The sequence below is a fragment of the Scardinius erythrophthalmus genome, assembly GCF_964197995.2.
Source record: "Scardinius erythrophthalmus genome assembly, chromosome: 17".
NCBI lineage: Eukaryota > Metazoa > Chordata > Actinopteri > Cypriniformes > Leuciscidae > Scardinius > Scardinius erythrophthalmus.
Genome location: NC_138237.1, coordinates 12,512,864 through 12,537,181, shown reverse-complemented (window position 1 = coordinate 12,537,181; position 24,318 = coordinate 12,512,864). Strand labels below are relative to the sequence as shown.

The 24,318-nt window shown below is 37.8% G+C and overlaps 3 protein-coding genes across 11 annotated transcripts in view; 1 reads left to right on the top strand and 2 right to left on the bottom strand.

The window, feature by feature from the left end:
* sptan1 (spectrin alpha, non-erythrocytic 1) overlaps positions 1-8,937 on the bottom strand; it is a 30,978-nt gene extending 22,041 nt beyond the window's left edge. For 2 of the 8 annotated variants that reach the window (XM_081391224.1, XM_081391218.1), the window contains exons 1-2: positions 8,818-8,909; positions 5,778-5,830 (exon numbers count right to left, since the gene is read on the bottom strand). In XM_081391224.1, coding sequence (XP_081247350.1) covers positions 5,778-5,807 — 30 coding nt within the window. In that variant the 5' untranslated portion in view covers positions 5,808-5,830; positions 8,818-8,909. Of the gene's footprint in view, positions 1-5,224; positions 5,341-5,768; positions 5,831-8,817 lie in introns of those variants that run through there. The other 6 variants (XM_081391217.1, XM_081391219.1, XM_081391222.1 and 3 more) reach the window with 4 other exon arrangements.
* Positions 8,938-10,373: 1,436 nt separating this feature from the next.
* On the top strand, positions 10,374-12,171 carry LOC308705918 (uncharacterized protein; the record flags this gene model as incomplete). Its single annotated transcript, XM_081391216.1, has 3 exons — positions 10,374-10,438; positions 10,510-10,693; positions 11,328-12,171. 3 exons carry the CDS (start codon positions 10,374-10,376, stop codon positions 11,643-11,645), a joined length of 567 nt encoding a protein of 188 aa, XP_081247342.1. The 3' UTR covers positions 11,646-12,171.
* On the bottom strand, positions 11,634-24,279 carry odf2a (outer dense fiber of sperm tails 2a). Of its 2 annotated transcripts, none has more exons than XM_081391213.1 (19): positions 23,797-24,279; positions 22,993-23,112; positions 22,737-22,841; positions 22,416-22,589; positions 21,006-21,193; positions 20,783-20,921; positions 20,513-20,644; positions 20,344-20,418; positions 20,191-20,262; positions 18,423-18,539; positions 18,064-18,249; positions 17,323-17,432; positions 17,081-17,216; positions 16,825-16,935; positions 15,695-15,958; positions 13,724-13,824; positions 13,276-13,438; positions 13,050-13,175; positions 11,634-12,968 (listed from the first exon to the last, which is right to left on the bottom strand). In XM_081391213.1, the coding sequence occupies exons 1-19, from the start codon at positions 23,797-23,799 to the stop codon at positions 12,795-12,797; spliced, it is 2,496 nt and encodes an 831-aa protein (XP_081247339.1). In that variant the 5' UTR covers positions 23,800-24,279; the 3' UTR covers positions 11,634-12,794. The 2 variants fall into 2 exon arrangements, with proteins under 2 accessions (XP_081247339.1, XP_081247340.1); XM_081391214.1 differs by having other exon boundaries at positions 20,810-20,921; positions 23,797-24,239.
* Positions 24,280-24,318: the final 39 nt, after the last annotated feature.

Genomic DNA, 24,318 nt, shown 5'->3' with positions numbered 1-24,318 from the left:
GTTGTTGTTGACACTGGAAACATTGGACAATGACTCAATTATATTCTCAAAAATCTTTGTACTCATAAATAAAGACCATGATGTGTCATGTTCATTTGTAGTTAGGTAATATGATGATAAAAGCTGTTATAAGCTGATTTTCAGATAGGTTCAATCTCGATCTCCAGACTGACTGGATTTATTGGAATGCAGGGTCTGCTGCTGATCCATTTAAGAAGAGTCTTAAGTGATAAAAAGCTAACCGAGGACAAAGAGTGGAATAATTCACTTCACACACAGGTGTGAACATCTGGAGTCATTCCACACAGATATGTGTGAACAAATGAACATTCTTCATCTGTTTCAGTAATAGCATGGCAACATATTAACCCTTTCTGTGTGTTTTTATTTATTCATTTATTTAAGGCTAAATGCTATTTTCATGGCAAATAAACTATAATTTAAAATATAATAAACAAACTCCTGGAATTACACAACACCACTTAAAACCAGAACAGATTTTAAAACACTAGGCTTCATACATTCGCAGAAAATCTGATCATACACTAAACGACACTGCATACCCGTGCTGGTAGAATGTGTGTAGTGATGTCGCCACTCAGGATTGGTCACTTGTTTGTTGCCTGGCTGCCAGTTTCTCTATAAATGGCCAAGCGCACTATTTGAGTGAAGTTAATAATAAAATTAAAATAAATATTTGATCAGCCTCCATAACATGGTCACTATTTACATCTCATATCGTCTGTGAAGCAATGATTTTGTTCAATTTTGTATTCATTCCAAAGAGCTCTATGACCCACAGTGGAAAATTAAACCATATCTGTACCGGCAGGGCCGGATCGGCACGGAACGGTTAAGCAATGAGAACGGTTTGGCCTGATGGAGGAAAAGCAGCTAATATCTTCTAAAATTGCTCAAAATATCAAAACTGTTTTATATCTCCAACTGGCTCGAATCAAAGTCTGTGGCCATTATACACAATACGAAATCTGTCAATTCCAACTGCCCAAAATCTTCAGCCTGGTGATGACTTTAGACAACTAGCTCATCCTGACTGTAAATCGGGACAAAAATCTGTGCAAAAGTCATGTAGAGTATTCCAGTCTTTACAAGACTATAAAAAAAAACCCTTCATTCAATTTCTAAATTTGACAAAAGCATTGTTGTGTGACTGCATGTGAATGTTGTCGGGCATCACATGCTAAGATCATTTGAGAGGGCCGTGTGCTCCATTTGCTGAAGCGAATCCATTATAGGACGTGTTTGGGGAGGGTTCAGGCTAATCCAAGGCCAGAGAAACTAACAAAACAGCATTTTTAACAATGTGAAGAGTGGCCAGACTATGGAGTCAGCCATGTAATGCACTGTCAGCCTGGATCAATACAGTCTTTTGTTATGCTGGCCAGAACTGCCATCTTTCCATTATAACCCCCAATGCAGATAGAAGAGATGAGGGAAATAAAGGAAAAGATGGTGGAACGGGGGCTGAATGGCAGGAAAGAGAAGATGGCGATCATCATGCTAAATATGAAAGAGACAGAAACAGCAAAGGTTTATGAAGAGAATTAACCACAGGAGATCAGCCCAATCAGTGGCTGCTATGTACAAAACATCCGCTTGATATAATGACGGGAGAATAGAAAAGAGAAAGCAGATAAGGAAGTGATTAGCTAATGGCTGATCCATTAGTGAGGTCCTTGACTCAATCATAACTTCAACCCATCCAGATGAGAAACGTGATGAACGAGCGAAGATCTAATGCACAGCTTGCGCTTTACTGTGGAAACATTCTGTTTTAGTCCAGATCAGCTGGATGCATGCTGCCCTTCCCCCCCCCCCCCCCAGCCTCTCCCAAAACAATCCCATCTCAATGTCCGCTCAGATCAGACAGGAGATTACGACCAGCTCAGCCTGGTTTCAGTCCGACAGCTCTGTGGGGCTAGGTGTCATGACAGACCACCGAGATGCAGACCACGGATCTGTACCGTTAAATTTAAGCCGGCAACTGTGCGTTGGAAAAAACGCAATAGGCCACACCCATGTGCAGATCAAAAGTCAGCAGATGTGCACTCTCAACCCGTGATATGTCTTTAAAAACCATGCAATCTCAGTATTCATTTTGTGACATTGTATTTAAAATACTTAAACATGAAATAAGAGTTACAAAGTTAAATACACAAACAATGTAATAAAAACTCACTGTAATACAAAGCTACGCGCTCACGAGTGCCTCACTGCAGTCCAGCTGTAGCGACAGATAGCGCTTCTAAACGCGGCTGCGTACTAGTGATAACACAAACTCACACTTTCTTCTCCCTCCTCGTTCTTCTCTATCATTTGTCTTAGTCTGTTGCTTCTGAATCCAACTGAATACGGCAGTCCAGCAGCACTCTGGAATATTCCCCTCTCGTTCCCACGAGCTCATTCATTGAGCACAGCACTTCAGTAACTGCCTCTTACATTCCCAACACATGATGACACAGGCAAAGTCCAACCTCTCGCCCTCCTGCAATACAGTGGCCATTTATGATTTATGAACAGGCAACCATTACAGCTTTAGAACATGACATGTTGAAAACCATTTCATCTTCTGAGGTTTGTGTAATAAAAAAACAACAACCATCTTTGCTGTTTTACAACCATTATGGTCAGAACCACAAACCAAAAAAAGGAAGTATGAGCAGTCAATGGAATAATAAAAAAAAAACCTATGGGAAGTCAATGGGGCCCATCAACTGTTTGGTTACCGACATTCTTCAAAATATCTTCCTTGTGTGTTCAGCAGAAGAAAGAAATTCATACAGGTTTTGAACAACTTGAGGGTGAATAAATGATGACAGAATTTTCAACATTTTTAGGTGAACTATTACTATAAGGATATTCCCACTCCACCCAGACAATCAGGACTCTCTAATAGCGACTGTTATTCCCATTCTCCTGATAATGAGGTTGTCCTCTGATAGACATTCTTAAGATTCTCTCAGAGAAGAGCTGGGATATTAATAACCACAAGCCTGAAGGTGACACAGATTTCCAAAGCAGTATACATGTGATGGTAACAATGTGTGAGACTGAACCAATCAGGTAAAACTAGAACATCAAAGTTAAGTGAGTCAATTATAAAGCCCCGTTCACACCATCAGGACGCACAGTGATAAAGAGCCATGATCCCATTCATTTTCAATGGAGAGCTGGCGACTTCTGGCGACACGAGCGAGTGACCGTTGGCAGAATTGTAGGCATGTCAAGTGACGCGAATCACGTGACAAAAGTTCTGAAAAGTTTATGCAAATGAGCAGCAAATTTTGCAAGCGACAACCAATAGGAGTGAAGACTGTTAGTGGAGCTCACTTCATTGTCATAATAAAATGATGTGTGGAAAAGAAACTGTTGGCAGTCTCAGGGGCTGTTCACATTATTGCATCTAAAAACATAAGGAAAACGACCGCCGTGCTGCTTTCTCTTCCATTTAAAATTGCTTGAGAGCATTGTGTCTGCCGTCGCTAAACAATCATAAGCCTCGTTCTTCATTAAGACATGGACAGATAAATGGATAAATGGATTTCCAGCCCTTGCATGAGCTCTACTACTAGATATATTTATGAGGATGAGAAGAACAAAAAACGCCCTGTACAGATGTGATTTTCGTCCATCTTTGCTGAGCTTTCAATGTTTTCAAGAATTGGTTGGTTCTTGTCACATGACCTGCTGTGTGCTTGCAGCATTCTGAAAAGGTGAGATTTTTTTCATCTGGCTGCGGCATAGTCGTGCCTGGAAAAAATGAGCACGTCACTCTCTACGTGAGCGCACTTGTCATGCGTTTACATGTAAAATACAAACTTGAGCATGCAAAAAACGAGACGTGGAGCGTCTACGTCTACTACGTGGAAGTAGTGAGTTTGATTCATACATTGATAGTTTGTGTTAATTGTGTTGAAGCAGCGAGCAGTTTAGCACTGCTGTAGTTCATATTACAGTTTCCCCTGCATTATGTTTATTATTAGGGACAAGAACATTTATTATTTGTCGGTTTTGAATGATGTTGAAGTCATTTTTGGCAGTATGAGCGAGTTTAATTCGTTGATTGATCGATTGATAATCTAGTTAATGATTTAATGAACCGAGCACTGCTGTAGTTTATATCACAACACTCTCTAACAGCAAAATGCTACTTTTAATTCTTTTAAGTCTAATTCTTAGTCAAATTAGAATGATAGCTAAGTTTTATATATAATTTGTGATTGCATTTTCTAAAGATATGGACAGACGTGCAGTCTACCAATAACATTAGAGCGACAGCACTGGGAACGCCCACCACAAGAGTCTTTACAGAACAGAGAATAACAACGAATATAACGACGAAGTCGCTGGTGGTGTGAACAGGGCTTAAGGTAACTCTGCTAAGACAACAAGATTCTTATCAGATCACAAGGTAAAAAAAAAATAAAAAATGGAGTGATGTAATAAGACACCCATTTCCTCAAGCATTCATTTTTCATCACACGGATGGATACCATACTCCAAACATCAGTGTTCAGCAAGAGTGAAGCACATATCATCATTAAATTCACTCCCACTATCAACCTGGGAATACCGAGAACTAGCCTAAGTAAGGTCACGCTGAAAGCCTGGAAGTTTCCATGGTAACACATCTGTTTCCAAGGGGCGCTGACGTCTAAATGGGAGGATGCAGGCCTAAGGAATTTAGAGGAAACGGGTGGGATGTCTCCAAGGATTTAGTTTGGCTAATAGTAACTGTTCGAAGAGTCCAAAAAGCTGAAATAATAGCAGTTTTGCAGGGAGATCCAGAGATATGCTCTTATTATTTCAGTCCTTTATCCTGTTAACTCATTTCGAAAAGGCTTCTTTATTGATTGAGATTTGAAAGCTCCACGAACCCCCGAGAATAATGATGCACTCAAACCGAGCCCATCCTAAACATGAAATATTTATGATTATATTGAGCTGCAGGAAAAAAAAAAAGTTCACTTGCAGCCTATCACAGCTGCCCAGGGATCAAAACATCACACGCAGGCGGATTTCAAGAGATTTAATCCGTGGCAGCATGTCAACTAGGGTACCATCATGCAGAACACACCCACTCAAACCATGCAACAAACACAAACAGCCTATAATAAACCAGCACTTCCATGCATTAAATATAAAAAAAGCACCCAAAGACCTCACAAATTCATAATATTCTGTCACATATCATGTTACTTACTTTAAGCCCAGGTTCTATGTGCAATGATGTTTCTTAAGATGAAGATGGGCGCATGAGTATGCAGAAAACAAAACCTCACTCTCACTGCATTTGTCTAACCATCTCCTCTCCCTCTCGCTGCAGTGCTGACAAAAGCATCAGCGCTGCAGTGACGGCCTCTGTGGGGAGACAGCCAAGGTACAGCCCAACCCATGCGTCTCTCTTTTTGAGAGAATAAGAAAAAAAACTTCACTTTCTTCCATTCTACACTGTCAATGCAAACACTACACATTTATGTTCTCATTCTACTACACAGCAAATCAGGGCAGAACACAAAGACACCAACACAATCTCATGGCAATTCGTAACTATTTTACATTTTGCCAAATTGGTGGCTAATTCGTATGATCTCATTCACGTAATCTTCTTACGCCCCTGTGACAGGTACGTTTATGGGTGGACCTTCACGCTTGCTTTTTTCTAATAATCATACATTTTTGAACGATTCACAAATTGTAAAATAGTCACGTATTCCTGTGAGATCCGGTTGGAGACGCAAACTCACATGTTTTACCTTCAGTTTGGGTTTAAGAAACGTGGACATGGTAACAGGTGTCTTGGGGATGGCTACAAGGCGTAATGCAAAACATTATTATTGATTAAGACATTGAGACTGGTTAATAAAAATAGAACCGGGACAAATGCACATGAGCCATTTAATGTTCAAAATTCACTGCTTATGTGAGCCAAAGTAGAGCATGCAGTCTTATAGCAGCTCATGCAACACAATAACACAACACAGACCGCAAGAAAGAGACCATCTGATCTGATACATATCAAAGTGACAACGTAGACCACTTCAGGTTTGTGTTACACCACCAGGATGCAACCTGAAACCAGAACAATAGCACAACACACAGGCTTTGGTCTGTTTTCTATCATGTACAGCCTTACAAGACACTGTCCATGTTTAAATGTGCACCAATAATGTGATTATTTCCAAAAAACCAGAGTATGGACTAATCGAGGAAGATGTTTACACAAGCTGTGACTTACCTTTTCACTCCCATTTACATGCAATTTTCATTATTCTGATTATACTGATTATACATTATTCTGATTTTCATTATTCTGATTATGTTCGCTGGCTCTTTGGTATCCTGTTTGTTGACGCTCCAAAAAATGTCTTCATTTCAATGTTTTTGATCATCAATTTACTAAATTTTATTGGTGACGTGCAACGTTTTCAACATGGTCAGTGGAATAAATGGTCAGAGTGGAATTAATGTGATTAAAGTGTTTGCATGCCTAAATCAAATAAGAAACGTTTTACTACGATTACGGTTGCTACAATTATGAGCTTAATCACATCAATTCCATTCGATCAGTCGAAGTATTTTGTTTACATGAGTATAGTTTAAAGTTTAATCTAAATATTGCCTAAATGTGAGTGTGTATGATGTAAACATAGTCAGTGAGTGGTCACTGATTATTTATTAATCTGCATCATTAAGAACACAGAGCTGCTATGAATTTAATAAAGTATTGTTCCAGTGGCACCCTAATGACCTGCACAAACTGTTTCTAATAGTCATAAGGAAATTTAACAAAAAATCCTCATCAGGATTGGTTTAACATCTTAAACCAAGATCTCTATAATATTGTGGTGTCAAACAACTATTTGCCTCATTTATTTTCAATAAGCAGCACAGACTAAGTATGGGACCCTGGCACTTGGGAGGGGTCAACCAAAATAGTTACGCAGCTGCGCTTGCTATGGCAACACGTCCCAGAGGACACCCCCACCCTTACGAAGACCCTGCGTGTTATGAGTTACGTTATGAGACAGGAGACCACACCCTTTGAAAGATTTTCAACAATTTCAGCATGCATGCCATCAGGCTCCGAGGAAACAGGATGGGGAGTGAACACTAGACTGTCTACACGGTTAAACAGAGACCGACCAAAGTGCTAAATTCCAGACGCTGACGGGCAGTGCAAGGTTATTTCATAATGCGTAATTTCACTAAGGCACCAGATCTGGAAACAGAAACTAGGCCTGAAATACTGATTAAAGGCAACTAAAAATCTGACTTGAAAAGTCATTATTGGAGATCGAACGATATAGCTTTTTATGACCGATATAGATTAGTTATGTTCAAGTGTCTGGAAAAAGAACTGTTTTTGTTATTGTGCTTTTTGGCACAATAATTAATCATTACACCAAAACAACTAATGCCCAAATATCAGTAAAAATAAGCTACTGATCAAAACAATTATTGGTCTATCTCTACATATTACAATGATTAAGGGGCCCAGTCGCAGTGTGAAACTGTGAATATTGAACAGCTTAAAAGCAATGCATGCTAATGTCTGAACACAAAAAACATTCATCTTTTTGGCTTCAGGGGCTTTTTCATAAGCGCAGCAGGGCTGTTGGCATGTCAGCAGTTGGCATGCATATTAAGTCACTCACTGCTTCACCATAAAAGTCTATGGGTTCAAAAAGCAATGGTACAAATCGTTAAAACCTTGCAGGCATGTTCAGAGGCTGTAAAAAAATTTTCCCAAAGAAAAAGAGTTAACATAAGCCAGAAGACAATGAAGTGGAGAATTTAATATAGCTTACTGATAATATAGCAAAGACTACGCAAGACTATACTTTGCCTGCTTATATCCATTCACACGATTAAGCCTGATATGTGCAATTTTTAAATAATTATGACTTTACGTCACAGAATTTATAGCATACTTAGTTTATTAATAATAATTTAAACGTTGTTATTAACTGTTTTCCAACATTCATTTCAAAGTAACCATCATCCACTTAAAAACACACAGCTATGGTTAAGTTAAATATGCAACTGTGTTAATAATAAATGGTAAGAAGACCATCAGAAAACAATAAAAGCAGAGCCAAAGCCCAGGCCTCATATCAGAGCAATCATCCAATGACAGACACAGAGAGAAAAAGGCGCTGGGCGGATCCTCTATAGCCTGAATGTATATACGTCTATAAATGTACATTAACCCACTGAAAATACACAAATTGCGTGTTCTGTATCGGTAGAACAAGATACGTTGTTGAAATAAATGTCTTTCTTTGGAGGAGCATTTGGAATTGGAGGAGGTTGCTGGTTTATTTGTATGTACAAATGCCTTCCAAACCCAATTAATATAATTAAATAAGGTTTTATTTAATAATTTAAAACGTCTCTGTAGTCCTATAGATTTAAATGAATCTTGTTGCACATTGTACTGTATCCGTGTGTAATGTTTAATTTATAATCTATCCGTGTATTGTATCTGGGTTAGCTCTGCAGCTAACGACTCCATTGGGCAGGGCAATGAAAGCTCGTCTGAGACAACATTAACGCGTGATATTCGCACAACAATGTAATAACAGTATATTTATAACACAATGAAAGAAATGTGCTGTTCTAGATAACATTAAACAGATGGAAATGGTGGCTAAAACGCCCAGCACGGCCCTCGGCATAGCAAACGCGAAATAAACCAAACCATTGTTTTAGTTTGCAATAAAACGTCCTGTATTTGTGTTTTGTTTGTAAAAATGCACAACTGTACAAATGAAATTTTGTGTAATAGCCTACCTTGCTGGAGGTTTTGCTCTATTTTTCTGAGGCTGGGTGGCAACGGGTGGCGACCTGAGCGAATGAAATAGCAGCGTAGCCCGAGCTATCGAATGAAACGAGCTGCGCGAGACAGTGACATCATTCACTGCAGCAACCAGCCGAACGCTGACGGAAAATGCCGAAGCGGTCAGTGCTCTCCCCTCCCACTCACATTAGATTTAAAAGCTCTGTGTTCTACATTAAACAAAATACGTTTATTTATAGTCATAGATATATAACAGATATAAATGTTGGCTCATTTGGTTTTTGCAATTTGCTGCTGAAAGTCAATTTAACATGTTTGATCAATAGCTATCATTTGGTGAATTTCCTGACTGTACCTAATTAATTTAATTGATTCTGCATCTTTTTTTAATTCCTGGCACTGCAGTTCTCCTGGTCCGGAAAAATGCTGCCATAATAAATTTGGTCTCTGTGGTTTCTGCTGTAACACAGTGTCTTGGCACATCCAGGTGAAATGGTTGAAAAATGCCTATATAGGCTAAAACGAGGATGATAATAAAAAAAAAAAAAAAAATCTGAGACACACTGGAACAGTTTCTGAGGCAAATCAGCAATGTAGTCAGAAGTGAGGACAGATTACATCACTTTCCTGAGTCTGAAGCACAGTGTTCAAGTAGAACCTTCTGGAAGGGAGTACAAATTAAAGCAGAACATTTTGCAAATATGTTTATCTCCCAAGGAGGGAAACAGAGAACAAATTCAAAAGAGCTAGAAATATAATAAAGAAGGTCTGTAGAAGCAAGAAGAGCTTTGGCTTGTAAAGAGAAATTGAAATGACCAACAATAGTTAAAATAGCATACATGTTTGAAATTAAATTCAGTCCTCTTTTTTGTATTCACACATCTTTTGCAACCTTGCAAATCACTCAAGTCTAGAGTCGTTCAAAGTGGTTGTCTTTGATGGCCCAATTTTGTCTATTGTTTTGGAGACTTAGCCTATGCTGTTTTGTTTCTAAAAGGTCCATGTCATGAATGTGTGTGAAACTAGGAGGGGGAAGGAGGGGGAGGGAGGGGTACAGAGAATGTAGCAAGGAGAAGCAAAATAGTTGCAACACCTTCCTTGAGAAAACAATGTAGCCTAACATTTGAACAATTCGTTAAAAATAAATGGAATCATTAAAGACACAAGTTTAAATCAATTTGGGCAAATTTATGATTTAAATGTTAAGCTAAGACTAAGTTAAATTTCCCTAACAGAAAAATAACCCATATTACTAGCCTACATGCTAATTAGACTTTTAGCTTTAAAGTTTTATAAAAATTATTTTATTTGTTGGTTTGTGGTGCCTAAATGCTGCTGCAAACAAAAGCCCAATCCTGCAACCATTATGTAAATAAAACACAAATGTCTCTCTATTCACGGTTTTATTGTTTAGATCGGCCATTACCACCTCTTACATGAATGAGAACCATCAATAGCCTCCCAGTGTATAAAGCACAAGACTCCTCAACAGGCCTTCATTACTCTCATCTCTGCACTTTGGTTAACGTCTGTAAGCAGAGTTGAGGAGATGCCAGCGTGTGATTTCTGCGGATACGGCCCGGATGAGAATATCGACGGTATCTCATTCTACAAGTAAGCATGTGATCAGTTTGTCTGATGGTAAAACAACACCTTTCTGTTACTGATGATCCTGTTTCTTCCAGATTCCCATTACAAGAAGAGCATCGCCGCCATTGGCTAGTCAATATGAGGAGGGATGCTGAATGGACTCCATCCGAATCCTCTTCTCTGTGCTCCGCTCATTTCACTCCGGATTGTTTTGAATCTGGATCTGCGCGTTTACACTCAGACGCGATTCCGACTGTATTTAATTTTACACAGTCCACGGTAAGTTTATATTTTTATCTATGGAGGACAGACTTTGGTATAGGCCTAAATGAGTAATGTATGTTTAATACATTACAACTAGTCCCCGCCTTTCCTATGACAAGTAGCAAGGGTAGGCTATATTTATGGCAATAGATCAATTATCGAATTAAGAATTATGGCAAATATCGATTTTTCTTTTATGCCAAAATCATTAGGATATTAAGTAAAGATCATGCTCCATGAAGATATTTTGTAAATTTCCAACCGTAAACATATAAAACATTTATTTTTGTGAGTGAATGCAGCACAATCGCGAACAATAATGGACAACTTTAAAGGCGATTTTCTCAATGTTTCGATTTTTTTGCACCCTCAGATTCCAGTTTTTCAAATAGTTGTAACTCAGCCACATGTTGTCCTATCCTAACAAACCACACATCAATGGAAAGCTTATTTAGTCAGCTTTTAGATGATGTGTGCATCTCAATAAAAAAGTAAATGTAAAACTTTTTTTTTTAAATGAACCATGTGACTGGTTTTGTGGTCCAGGGACACATATGTGTAATATTTTATCCACCAAGAACCTTGTACAGAAGGTTCTGGTTTAACAAACAATTATATTTTATAAATTATAACAATCTTTGTGTTTCAGAATCAGATTCTAAAGGACACCGAAAATATCCTTCCACACCAAGGAGCATCCGAGTCAACCGGCTCATCCAGATCACCCTGCTGTGACTGTTATAAACGTCTTCAGGCCACAGAAAGAAATTACCAGCTGAAATTAGCTGCTGCTCAGCTTCAGATAAAAGAATACAAAAAGAATCTAGTGGAGGAGTCACGGAAAGCAACGCAATGGCAGAAGAGAGCAATAGTTTTGCAGAGTGCAATCAGAGCAATGAAACAAAGGGGGTCAATAATACCTGCAACAAGAAAAACTTCTACACCTAAAACTAATAATTTGGACTGAAATATATTTGGACATTGAGGATTACATGGAGAAACAAAGCATTATATGTTGGTTTGGTTGCAATTGCAATTGAATCAGTTTTCTTCAATCACACAAAGTGGGTTAATAAAGCACAAGACTTTATATACATCAGTACAGTGTAATACACTTGATAAGTATATTAATATTCTTACCAATTAAAAAATACATACCATTGCATTTCATACAAGCACAAACATTGAAGCATTATGGTTTGGTTATTCTTACACGATGGTACATCAGATAAATAAAACAAAAATACACAAAAGTGCAAGTATGACTTTAAACAACAACAAAAAGATGGATCATTACAGTAATGTAAAAATGTATAGCACCAATAAACATTTTATTACTGGAATTCTATGCTCTCAACCTAAGGAAGACAACAATTTAACATACATCTTGACTCAAAAGATGCTTTCTACATTGTTATTATATAGAAAGATTCACATAATGAACCTGCTATAGTAAACAAAAACTGGCTAAAAAAATAAAATGATAAATCCTGAGTTTGTTGTCATTTTGTCTCTTAAAACCAATTCAAGTACTAAGCAAATTCAGATATGAGCAGGTGATCATGACGTTTAAAATGGGATTTTATGGATATAAGAGATTATGATTAAGACTCTTACTGTGCCTCTCACAACCATCATCATACTGTAGATACTGATATTATTTAAGCTGAAAGCAATTAGATAATACAGAGGGTCAAATCAGATTCTACAACTAAAAAGCAAATTGTATGTATCATAACCAGATGAAAGTAAAAAAGATCAAAGAAGATTAAATCGACAATAGCCGTATTACTGTAAATGCAGTAAAGCCTTCCTTATTGCCGTGTAAATTAAGGAAGAAGTTATGTATGAAGATAATAATAGCTTGAGGTCTGTTTATCGCATAATGACCACCTTGAGACAGGGCAAAATGAGACAAGATAAGAATTTGTCTATAAGACCACTGTTCTCATTCTAGGATGGATATGTAATACTAAAGAGTCTTAGTACTCACCAGAACGACCATGTACAATAAATAAGCCTTTTAAGAGTAAAGTACAAAGCACAGCAAAGTCAAGAGGTCACCAGTTGTGAAAAGTAGACTAATACATGTCTTAAAAGATTTGTGAAAGAGTTTTCAGATTGGTGAAGGCGTGCGGAACGAGGACCCAGTGAGAGCAGGATCTCCAAACACATTGACGTAAGAAGATTTTAGGAACTGGACATAGTTCTGGAGGCTACGGTTTGTGCTGTCGGACTGCTCCAGTCTGTCCTTGATGTCTTGTAAACGGCTCTGGTATCTCCGTTCAGCCTGTAAGAAAGTTCATGGATGTTTTGACGAATTTGACAAAAATAATTCAAAGAAATTCACAAATAGGGAAATTTCACTGACCTCCTCTTTGGCTCGTTGTAACTGGTTCAGCTCAGTTTTTATTCGACTCAGTTGAGTCTCTAGGTCGACAATTTTGGACTGAGTAACACGCTCTTTAGAGACTGCTCTCTCCCTGGTCTGGGTAACCTGACAATCAACAGGGAATACTCAATGAAACAAACAAAAGCTTTGCAAGATGAAAACAGAGATGACTGAATCCATGAGTTCATGGCAGTTGGGGCCAGACCTGCCGACGAGCATCGTCCAGGGCCTCCTCCAGCTGTCGAGTCAGAATACTGCACTCCCGAGACTTTTCTTCCAGACGCACCTGGTTGCTATGAATAGTCTCTTCACGTTTTGAAATCACCTGGATGAGGTCTCGATTTTGTGAGTTAGACTCCTCTAGCTTTCTGTTGACAGCATGGAATAGAGCATGTTAATGGGAAATTGAAAATTGTGTCATCATTTCCTCACCCTCATGTCGTTCAAATCCAAACCTGTAAATCTTTCTTCTTTGGAGCATAAAAAAGAGACTTTTTAAGAATGTTGGGAACCAAACACTGGAACTAAAGAAAGTCATACAGTTTTTGAACGACATGAGTAAATGTTGACAGAACTATACCTTTAAGAGATTAAAATACTTTTAAAATAAATGACATACAATTAATGAGGGATAAAAGGACGAAGCAACAGACCGTTCAAGGCCCTCTGCTTTGTGTTGAAGCTGCTTGTTTTCCTCCTGTAACAACATGTTCTTGTGTCTCAACATCTCTGCCAGACTTCCCTGTTGCTCTGCCTACACACAATCAACCAGAAAACATAACATTCTATCAATAAAAACATAATTTATGTACTAATGAAGGTCACTAAAAATACAATTATTTTACAGATTGTTTCTGCTATTACTTAAATTGAAAAAAATAACACCAAAATTAAACCTTAAAAAAACTGACCATATTCTACCCTCTCAAAGGAACAAATTTTGCCCCACTTATGCTAGTCAAGGTTTCTTGCAACATAAACTTCACAATCATTTTCCACCCTTTTCCTTTTCACTGACCCTTTAGAATCAAATGGGCTGTTCCTGCTACTGTACTTAGTACTTATGGATGTAAATTTTACAGCGTCTGTGAGGAATGACTAACCTATTTGCATATGAAATGAGAAATAACAGCCCTGCCAAGTTGCTGAATTCTGAATAGCCATGATATGGTAAATGTAAGCAGTCACATGCAGTGTTGAGCAAAGCTAGTCATGCGTGACAATATTGCGTTACTCCCTAAAAAGTAACTAATTGCCAGTTACTTTTTATACAATATAATGTATTGTTACTTTTACGCTACTTTTTCTCACCTTGCTGAGGCTCACTCTCTTCCAGGCCTTGCAGGGGTTTGCCAGTGTTTAACGCAGCAATGCATTTAAAGGAACACTCCACCATTTTTTGAAATAGGGCTTATTCACCTTCTTTCCTACATTTAGATAGGTGGGCAAATGCATTTTTGTCTCAGTGCATGCATTGTTTTAGTTTGACAGGGTCGGCGCTAGCTTAGCTTAGCATAATGAATGGAATCCTTTGTTGCCAGCTAGCATGTCCTGAGTAAAGGTAATATAAAAAATAAATAAAAAACACCTAATTACTTCTTGTGGCCTGCGTATTCACAACAGGTACAAAAATAGCAATGCAGATTAATACTAGGCGATTTCCTAGGCAGATATTGACTTGGGACTATATTAGGGGGAAGCACAGGCGAAGCACTGCTACTTGGGCGCAGAGATATCACGCCCAAGTAGCAGTGCTTCGCCTATGCTTCCCCCTAATATAGTCCTTAATATATAAGTCAATATCTGCCTAGGAAATCGCCTAGTGTTAATCTGCATCGCTATTTGTACTCATTGTGAATACGCAGGCCACAAGAGGTAATTAGGTGGGTTTTTTTATTTTTTATATTACTTTTACTCAGGACATGCTAGCTGGCAACAAAGGATTCCATTCATTATGCTAAGCTAAGCTAGCGCCGACCCTGTCAAACTAAAACAATGCATGCACTGAGACAAAAATGCATTTGCCCACCTATCTAAATGTAGGAAAGAAGGTGAATAAGCCCTATTTCAAAAAACGGTGGAGTGTTCCTTTAACAACAAAGCCTTTTTAAAAAAAAAAACACATTTAAAATATTATTATATTCTGACCACTTAGAATAATTCCTGTCCGTTAGAGGTATGCATGCCATACAAAAGATCTCTTTTTAAAAGATTACTGTTTATATTATCTACTGTACAATTCTTTTTATTGAAAGTTATGTGTTGTTACTTTTGTACTTCTGTTCCCAGGCACGCATGAGTGTCTAACTGACAATGTCATGGCAAAGAGAGAGAATATTAATTAAATTCAGTAGTTTAAAAAATGTACTGAAAAGTGAAAAGTAAAATGCATTTATTAAAAATAAAACAAATATTAATGTGTAAATTAAAAGTAATGAGTTACTTTACACGTTACGTCTCATAGTAGTGTTGTCGATAATTTTCGAACTTTTGTAGCTTTTTTTATTAAGACGTTTTTGTTGCACCACCAACAATGTTCTCCCAGTGTTTTTTTCTGAAATAACTGGCCGTGTTTTTAATATTAAATGCAAACTAGTTTCAAGGACTTAAGCCGAACAACACACCTTGATGCGCAGCTCTGCGAGGGAGGTGCTGAGCTCTGCGTTTCTTCTCTCTTGCAAGCGTTCTTTCTCGTGAGCTTCCTGCAGCTGGAGTTCGGCATGTCTCAGAGCTTCAGGAAGTGGCTCCAGTTCCGCCAGACGACTGTGAAGCTGCTTCCTGACCTGCTGGATCTCCTGGTCTAGCTCGTCTCTTACACTCTGAGCTTCACTTTCAGCCACCTGCAGGCGTGCAGAGTACTCGTCTGCTTCGGCACGGGTCTTCTGAACCTATCAATTCAAAGAAACAGAGCAGAGTTTATAGACGGACACTAAAAAAAAAAGGTACAGAGAGTGGTAAGAATTAAACAACTGATTTCTCTGAAGATATTTACAATTTAAAAGAACTGTTTTCAATTTTATTGTTTGAAAATGTACTTTATTCTTGTGATGACAAAGCTGAATTTTCAGTTGCATTACTCCAATCATAAGGGTCACATGATCCTTCAGAAATCATTCTAATATGATAATTTGGTGTTACATTATTATTATTAGAATTTAATATTTTTGTGGAAACCATAATTTTTTCACCCAGTATTTTTTGATGATTAGAAAGTTCAAAAGAACAGCATTTATTTGAAATAGAAATCTACTGTCACTTCTGATCAATTTAATGTGTCCTTGTTTAATAAAATTATTAATTTCTTTCTTTTCCTTTTTTAACTCTTATCTCAAACTTTTTGAATGAAAGTTTACCATGGTTTCCACAAAATTAAGCATTCAACATTTTTTTCAACATTAAATAATAATAATAAATGTTTTCTGAGCAAACAAGCATATTACGGTAGAATGATTTCTCAAGGATCAAGTGACGCTGAAGACTGGAGTAATGATGCTGAAAATTCAGCTTTGCCATCACAGGAATAAATTACATTTGAAAATATATTGAAATAGAAAACAGTTCTTTTAAATTGTAATATTTCACAATATTAACGTTTTTACTGCATTTTTTTAATCAAATAAATGCCACCTTAGTAAGCATAAGAGATTTCTTTCTAAAACATAAAACAAAATGTTTTACAAACTTTTAACTGGTAATGTAGTACCTGAAATTCGTAAACTTAATCAATGGGTTTGGTAGAATTTGAGGATCACACCTGGGCTTTATAGCTGTCCACCAAGCTCTCATACTGTTTCACGGAAACTTTGACCTGCTGGACCTCAGACTGGGACAATGACAACTTCTCTTCCAAGGCAGACGAAGTGGCCTGCACAAGCACAGCAATTCAGCTTTCATCTGTATTTATTTGTCATAAAGGCACGAGGACAACTGAGAGATTATGTGTAAAATGGCAATCAACTGAAAAAAGAACAAATTGGAGATTTGTACAGTATGGCTGCAAATGGACAAACCTTAAGGCTCTGGTTCTCCAGGCGTATAGTAGTGTTCTCGTTATTGAGCTCATGAAGGCGATCTAAGAGTCCTTCTCTCTCAGTTCGGGCTTTCTCTTCCTGCCCATGCAACTGTTCCGTCAGGTCTGTAATACGGCTAAAAGACACAAGAATGGTTTGCATGGCTTTCTGGGAGGCTTTTTACATCTGTTTACTATTATTGGATTTGTAGAATCATACAAGGGACACAAATCCCTGCTGACCTGTTTAACAATGCGAACTCCATCTCTAGCTGTCCTTTATCCTTCATCTCTTTTGCATGGCGACTGCTCCAGTTCTCTGCAGCTGACACAGCATCTGACAACTGTGCTTCCTGTGAAAAGATTCATTATTTTATATTTTTATATTAAATAAGACGAAATCTACATTAGCATTCAAAAGTTTAGAGTCAGTGAGATTTTATTATATTTGTGAAAGAACTCTCTTTTGCGCACCAAGGATGCATTTATTTTATCAAAAATTGAGAAATATTATTACAATTTAATATAACTATTTTTTTAATATATAGTTTATTCCTGTGATGGCAAAGCTGAATTTTCAGCATCATTCCTCCAGTCTCACATGATCCTTCAGAAATCATTCTAATATGCTGATTTGCTAAAAATAAAAAATTAAATTGGATTGTCAATGTTGAAAACAGACGTACCTGCTCAATATTTTTGGAAACCGTGAAACATGTTTTTCAGGATTTTTTTTATTAATAGAAAGTTCAAAAGAACCGCATTTATTTTAAATAAAATATTTTATACCATTATATATTTCAATCTTGATTCATTTAATGTATTGTACATTGTAAACCTTCCATATCCAGAATGACAAATTAACCAGAAGTGATGTCAGATGCAATTTTTTCAGCAGCATACTACTGTTTGAAACATTTATTATAGCAAACTTTAATTTTAAAAACCTGTAAGCAGTATACACATTGAGCTCATTCCACTCACTATCTCCATGAGCTGGGCGCTGAGCTGTCCAACAGTTTCTTCACTGCGCTGGGCCCGCTGTTTCTGAGCCCGCGTGGCTTTCTTCAGTGACTCTTTATCAGCCTCTGCTTGCTGCCTGAGGTCTCGCAACTGATTCTGCAGGTGATCTACCTCCCCCTGCTGCTGGCTGATGGATCGCTCTAGATTCTGAACCAAATGGATTTTACATATCATTTACATTTTAGTATATATGAAGACAATATTTGAATGAATTATATAGACAATATCTGAAATCGTCTAGACATGTCTTGTAGAATAAATACTATAAAATAAGATAGTGGTAGATGTTGGTTGAATACTAATGATGCTGTATGCATTACCCTGATCTGAACATTAAGGCGGTTATTCTCGCCCTCTTTATTGCGCAGTTGACCCTGCAGATGGGCTCGGGTGGACTCCAAGACTTTGGACAGTTCACTGGTGGTCTTTGCACTCTCCTGTTACAATGGGAAATGATAAGGGCTGAAATAAATGACAGTCCCATGTCTAAAACATTCTAAAAAATATTGTTTACTAGGGCTGCACGACATTGAATAAAAACATATATTTAAATATATTTAAAAACTGATTCATAAAATACATGTTTCACCTTCTTTTTGTGAGAAGAAAGCATGACTACAACTTCTGAAATTGAACAGCAGTGTTTTACTGTAGCTGTGTCATTTTAACATCAGTGTAAACCAGGGGCTTTAGGATTTTGGGTAGGCCTAAATTAGATTTATTTAATAACAGAAATTGAATAATCAAATGTAAAAATAAAATGATTAATTTTTAAATTAATTAAATACACTGATTCTTATTAAAGCTACAGAAGTTATTCAGTCAAGAGCAGTGAGTGAATTCCTATTTGTCTTTTGCTGTTTGATTAACATTAAGCACACAGATGGAAGAAGGTTTATTAGGCTGCTGTCACTTTAAAGGGTTAGTTCACCCAAAAATGAAAATTATGTCATTAATGACTCACCCTCATGTCGTTCCAAGCCCATAAGACCTCCGTTCATCTTCGGAACACAGTTTAAGATATTTTAGATTTAGTCCGAGAGATTTCTGTCCCTCCATTGAAAATGTATGTACGGTATACTGTCCATGTCCAGAAAAGGTAATACAGACATCATCAAAGTAGTCCAAGTGACTACAGTGGCTCAATCTTAAGTTTATAAAGTGAACCCCCCCAAAAAAAACTACTTTATTCCACTATTCATTTCGTTTTCTCTGGGCCTCGAGTTTTTTCACATAGTATAATTGCGTAGCGCATCTGTGTTGTACATCACACGTAGGCTCACTATTGGCCGACGCTGGTCATGTGTGTGATGCGTGTGACGTACAACCCAGAAGCGCTACGCAGTTATACTACGTGAACTAACTCGAGGCCCAGAGAGAAGGAAATGAATAGTGGAATAAAATCGTTCTTTTTTTTGTTTTTCGCGCACAAAATTTCTCGTCGCTTTATAAACGTAAGATTGAGCCACTGTAGTCACTTGGACTACTTTGATGATGTCTGTATTACCTTTTCTGGACATGGACAGTATACCGTACATACATTTTCAATGGAGGGACAGAAAGCTCTCGGACTAAATCTAAAATATCTTAAACTGTGTTCCGAAGATGAACGGAGGTCTTACGGGCTTGGAACGACATGAGGGTGAGTCATTAATGACATAATTTTCATTTTTGGGTGAACTAACCCTTTAAGAGCTGCACGGATCCATTATTTTGTTACAAGCGCGCTTTCTCTCTCAACCGTTTAGTCCACTTAAGACATAACTGACTGTGTTTATGCGAATACTCACCAAGACAGGCATTGTTACAAAATTTTTGTGTGTATTTGGCCATATAAGCTGCGGAAAGGAACAGAATTCGAGAACATGCGCTGTCCGACAGGTGGCTTTCTGTGCGTATGAGTACTTCGTTTATTGCATTTAATGACATTAAGCATGTCACATGTATGTAACAGTCATGTGTCCAGTTTACTCACTGCGATCCAAAACTTTGACTTTTTATTATCTTTTTGGGTTTTAAATTCAAGCAGTTATCGCAAGCCGTTGCATATCGCGATATTTCGATATATCGTGCAGCCCTATAGTTTACCTTTTCGCTCTCTAACAATGAAGTGAGCTGGTCAACCTCTCTCTCTTTGTCTTGAAGCTTTACAAGAATACGCTGGAAGACAGAAATGAGTTCAGCGTTAAAACTAAGAAATCAAAAATAGCGCAGCGTACTTTATGCAAACGCAACACAAACCGAATTGTCTTCTTCCACATCAGAAAGTCTTTTCAGAAGCTCGTCTTTCTGCTCCAAGAGTCTTAGTGAGTCCATCTGTTACAAAACAAGTAGTAAAAAAAGGTACAGTGAAATGTAATTGTCTAATAATAATATACTTTGAATTTATTGGTTAGAGGCAAAGCAGTACCTCTCGACTATGTTGTTCTCTCAGAAGATGTCTGAGGGCTCTGTTAGTGATCTCAAACGTCTCCAGTTTCTGAAGCAAGAGTTCTTTCTGTCGGGCCAAGAGTGTTGAGTCTGACCCTGACATCTTTTTCTCCTGTACAAATATATAAAAAATATTTTTAAAGCATATCTGATTTTGTACATGATACCGTACAACATGTTTCAAAGTGGTTTCAAAGTTCTGTAGAGAAAAATCCACCCAGAACTGTTCTGAAAGGTGTATTTTGCTCACACTCGCACTCCTGGACATATGGCTGACCGTTTCACGGAGAGCCGACACCTGCTTGGCAGCTGCACTGCTGTCCATCTCTGCTTCCAGCAGCTTTCTGAGTAGAACATCTTTGTCTAGCTGCATACTGTCCCTCTCTAGTCTAGACCAGAAGAAATGGTTCAAATTAGATAAGAAATTTAGTTACATGTAATAAAATGTTTAAACGTCAATGTTTTCATCATACCTCCCAAAATCATTCTCCACTAGCATCTTCCCCATGGACTCCCGTAGGCGGGAGTTCTCCTGCTCTGTGGCCTCCAGCTCCCAGGCGACCTCTGCGAGCTCCTCCTCCTGCTCAGCAATGACACGCTGTGATGCGCTCAACCTCTCTGACTGACGCTCTAGCAGCTGCTCCTTCTTACGAAGCTCAACCTGCAAACACAAACATCTCCATTTGCTTTTATTTGTGTTCAAACAAACAACTTAAAGAGCACTGACCTGTACCACCTGACTGCTGCACATTCATTTTGGCGTTGATAGTGTTGCCATTGAAACGCATAAATTCAAGTCACAAACACCTCAGAGTATAACATCACGGGTTTCCATCTCTTCCAAATTATAGTAGTTATGGCGTGAACGCAGCATAAGCTCATTGTTTTGGTTCAGGAGGAACTGTTTCGGTTGCGGTGCTCAGTGACTGACGTCGGTCTAACTCTGCATAACATTAAACGCGCTTATGATGTGTGATGTCTGTGCAAGCAGGGTGCGCAGAGGTATAGAAATACAATAAGTTGACAGGCAGGTAGGACATCATATCATTCGGACCGAATATAATGATTGGACGAACATTTGATGGTCCTATGCCTTCCACAGACAATATATAGCCAACATATAAATACATTTAGACTACTTAACTTAGTGATTGCTATCAGGATGTGAAGAGATTTTCAACCAGCATAAAAAAAAATTCTGGAACAAATCACCTACCCTGCCTTTAACTGTTAGTATTTATCAATTATGTACATGTGCGTATACACACACAACCAATAAATAGTTTGGGGTAAGAGGTCAAGATTTTTTTGTAAGAAATTAATACTTCTATTCAACAAGGGCGCATTCAATTGATAAAAAAGTGAAAGACTCTTATAATGTTACAAAAGATTTGTGTTTTAAATAAATTCACTTCTTTTGAACTTTCTATTCACTAAAGTATTTAGAAAAAAATATCACAGTTTCCACAAAAATAACAGAATAACAACAGAAAATGTATCTTGACTTGAGCACTAAAGCATATTAGAATGATTTCTGAAGGATCATGTGAAGTAATGATGCTGAAAATTCAGCTTTGCCATCACAGGAATAATTAAAAATATATTACAATAGAAAACAGTTATTTTAAATTGTAATATTTCACAATAGTATCGTATTTACTGTATTTCTGAACAAATAAATGCAGCCATGGCTGGCATTAGAAACTTCTTTCAAAAACAATCTTAAAAAAAAAATCTTACCAACCCCCAAACTGTACAGTAGTACAGGTAATAGTGTGTTTATAAATGAATGAATATTTCCCAGTATATAAAGTAAAATATTTCTCCCTAAAAGAAAAGAATGACAGATAAATTGTCAATTTCTCCCATCTCTCTTTTCTCACCTCATTTTTCAGAGAGCTGACCTCTGTCATCAGGCTGTCGATCTTCCTCTCGTACTGATTGATGCGTCCATGGAGTGCCTCTTCCTCATCAGTGGAGAGATCTTCTATTCGGAGAGGAGACTGGGAGCGTTCAGGTTCCTGTGGAGGCGTTATCTCCAGACGATGAGTCTGTCCCTAAAACATACATAAACATTAAAACATCTGAAATAACAGAAAATGGTTTTCTTCCGTAAAAGAAAATTACACTCACCACAGTGAGAAAGATTGTAAATGAATTGAGCACATGCACAAATGGGAATTTATATGTAATATTTGACTGACCTCCCACTTATATGAGGTCTCTCTTGTTGAGGCCTTGCCAGGTGGGATCCACGGGACCCTCGTCTTTACCTTAGCAGTATGATGCAAACCACTTTTTGTCTTAACCTGGAACATAAAAGACATACAAGTCTCATGGAACTTTGAAATGAAATGAAAGTGAAGCTGCACAACTTTTTGGTTTTATAATAGGTTACTATAAATTCAAGGGTGTTTCAAGGATGGGTTTCAATGCACATGCTACAAGATGATGCTATACCTGGGCTGTCTTGGTAGGGCTGCATTTTGTGCTCTTCTTCACATGCACGTGCACAGGTGTTGTCTCGTTCACATGCACGTGCAGAGGTGGGGAGGAGGAGCTTGTTCTCGTTGCTTTTTTCTGCATAAAAAAGATAATAATAAGGCAACATACAATCCTGCACATCAGGTCAACTATCCATTTGCATGAAAAGCACTGTTATAATTATTAATATACATGCCATTTGATCATATACTATTTAAGAGGCTGCTGCACATAATATTTGCACTCTTAAAAATGCATGTAATATTAAATAAAAACGTGTGTGTGTGTGTATTTATGGATTGGGAACACATGGCTAAAGTATAATTTGACTGGTCACATATCTTCAGGTCATGTTTCAGAGTTCAGTACTCAAGACTATCAGAGGTAAACCGAGACTACCACAACAGACACTCTTACAATCATGACTGACATCTGGCTTAATGTAAAGGTAACAACAAATTCAAGATATGCAAGTGTATGTACATAACCATATAACGTTAGCACCATCAATGGATTCAGAAGTGAATGAACGCCAAAGAGAACACTGAGCTACAAGATGACAGGCAATATACCTGCTAGGAAGCAGAAGATAGCTTTCACACAACATATAAACAAAGACTGCGAAACAGAAATGAAGTTGAAATCATGAACAAAACAGAGAAGCTGCAAATGCAGCTGGAGAATTGTCCATTCACCAAGAGAAGTATAGTTTGAAGATGTCTACAATACATAGTCGTTAAAGCATGAAGTGAAAACGTATTTATTTGCAAACTATCTTACCATGCGAAATTACAAACATTCAAACGACGATATGGGTAAAATGTACATAAAAATAGTTGCGAACTACTTGAGTTTTCTTGTCATCCCAGAGTCTCCAAACCATTTTCCGGTGGGTAATCGGTTTTTCATTTGATTGGCTGATTCAAAATGTTTCGTTGCCGGTGCGTGATCGTGATTGGAGGAAATCGCCTGACCTTGCTCAACGTTATTGTAGTACGCTGTCTATAGCAACGGTGTCCCTAGAAACCAAGCCTAACAAAGGCCCAAGCTACAGTTGTTGTCAAGGTAGAATGACAAGGATAGCAATATCATTCCCGTGATAATCTTTGCCGACCAGACAACAAACATGTCTTGAAAGAGCTATCTCTTATTTGGTTTCATTATCCGTTAATAAACCGACGCTGGAGAGCTCACAACTGCAGGAAAATGAGAAAACGAGAAGTAGCCTAATGTCTGTGAAGAGTTGGCTTTCAAAATAAAAGCGTTGAAACTAGATAGGGGAATTAATTATATATTTATTAT

Coding starts and splice junctions, on each gene's coding strand:
- odf2a (XM_081391213.1), bottom strand. Junction 21,194..22,415: donor TCAGCTCTCTGAAAAATGAG/GTGAGAAAAGAG, acceptor TTGTGTTTGCAG/GTTGAGCTTCGTAAGAAGGA. Junction 18,540..20,190: donor CATTGTTAGAGAGCGAAAAG/GTAAACTATAGG, acceptor CCATTGTAACAG/GAGAGTGCAAAGACCACCAG.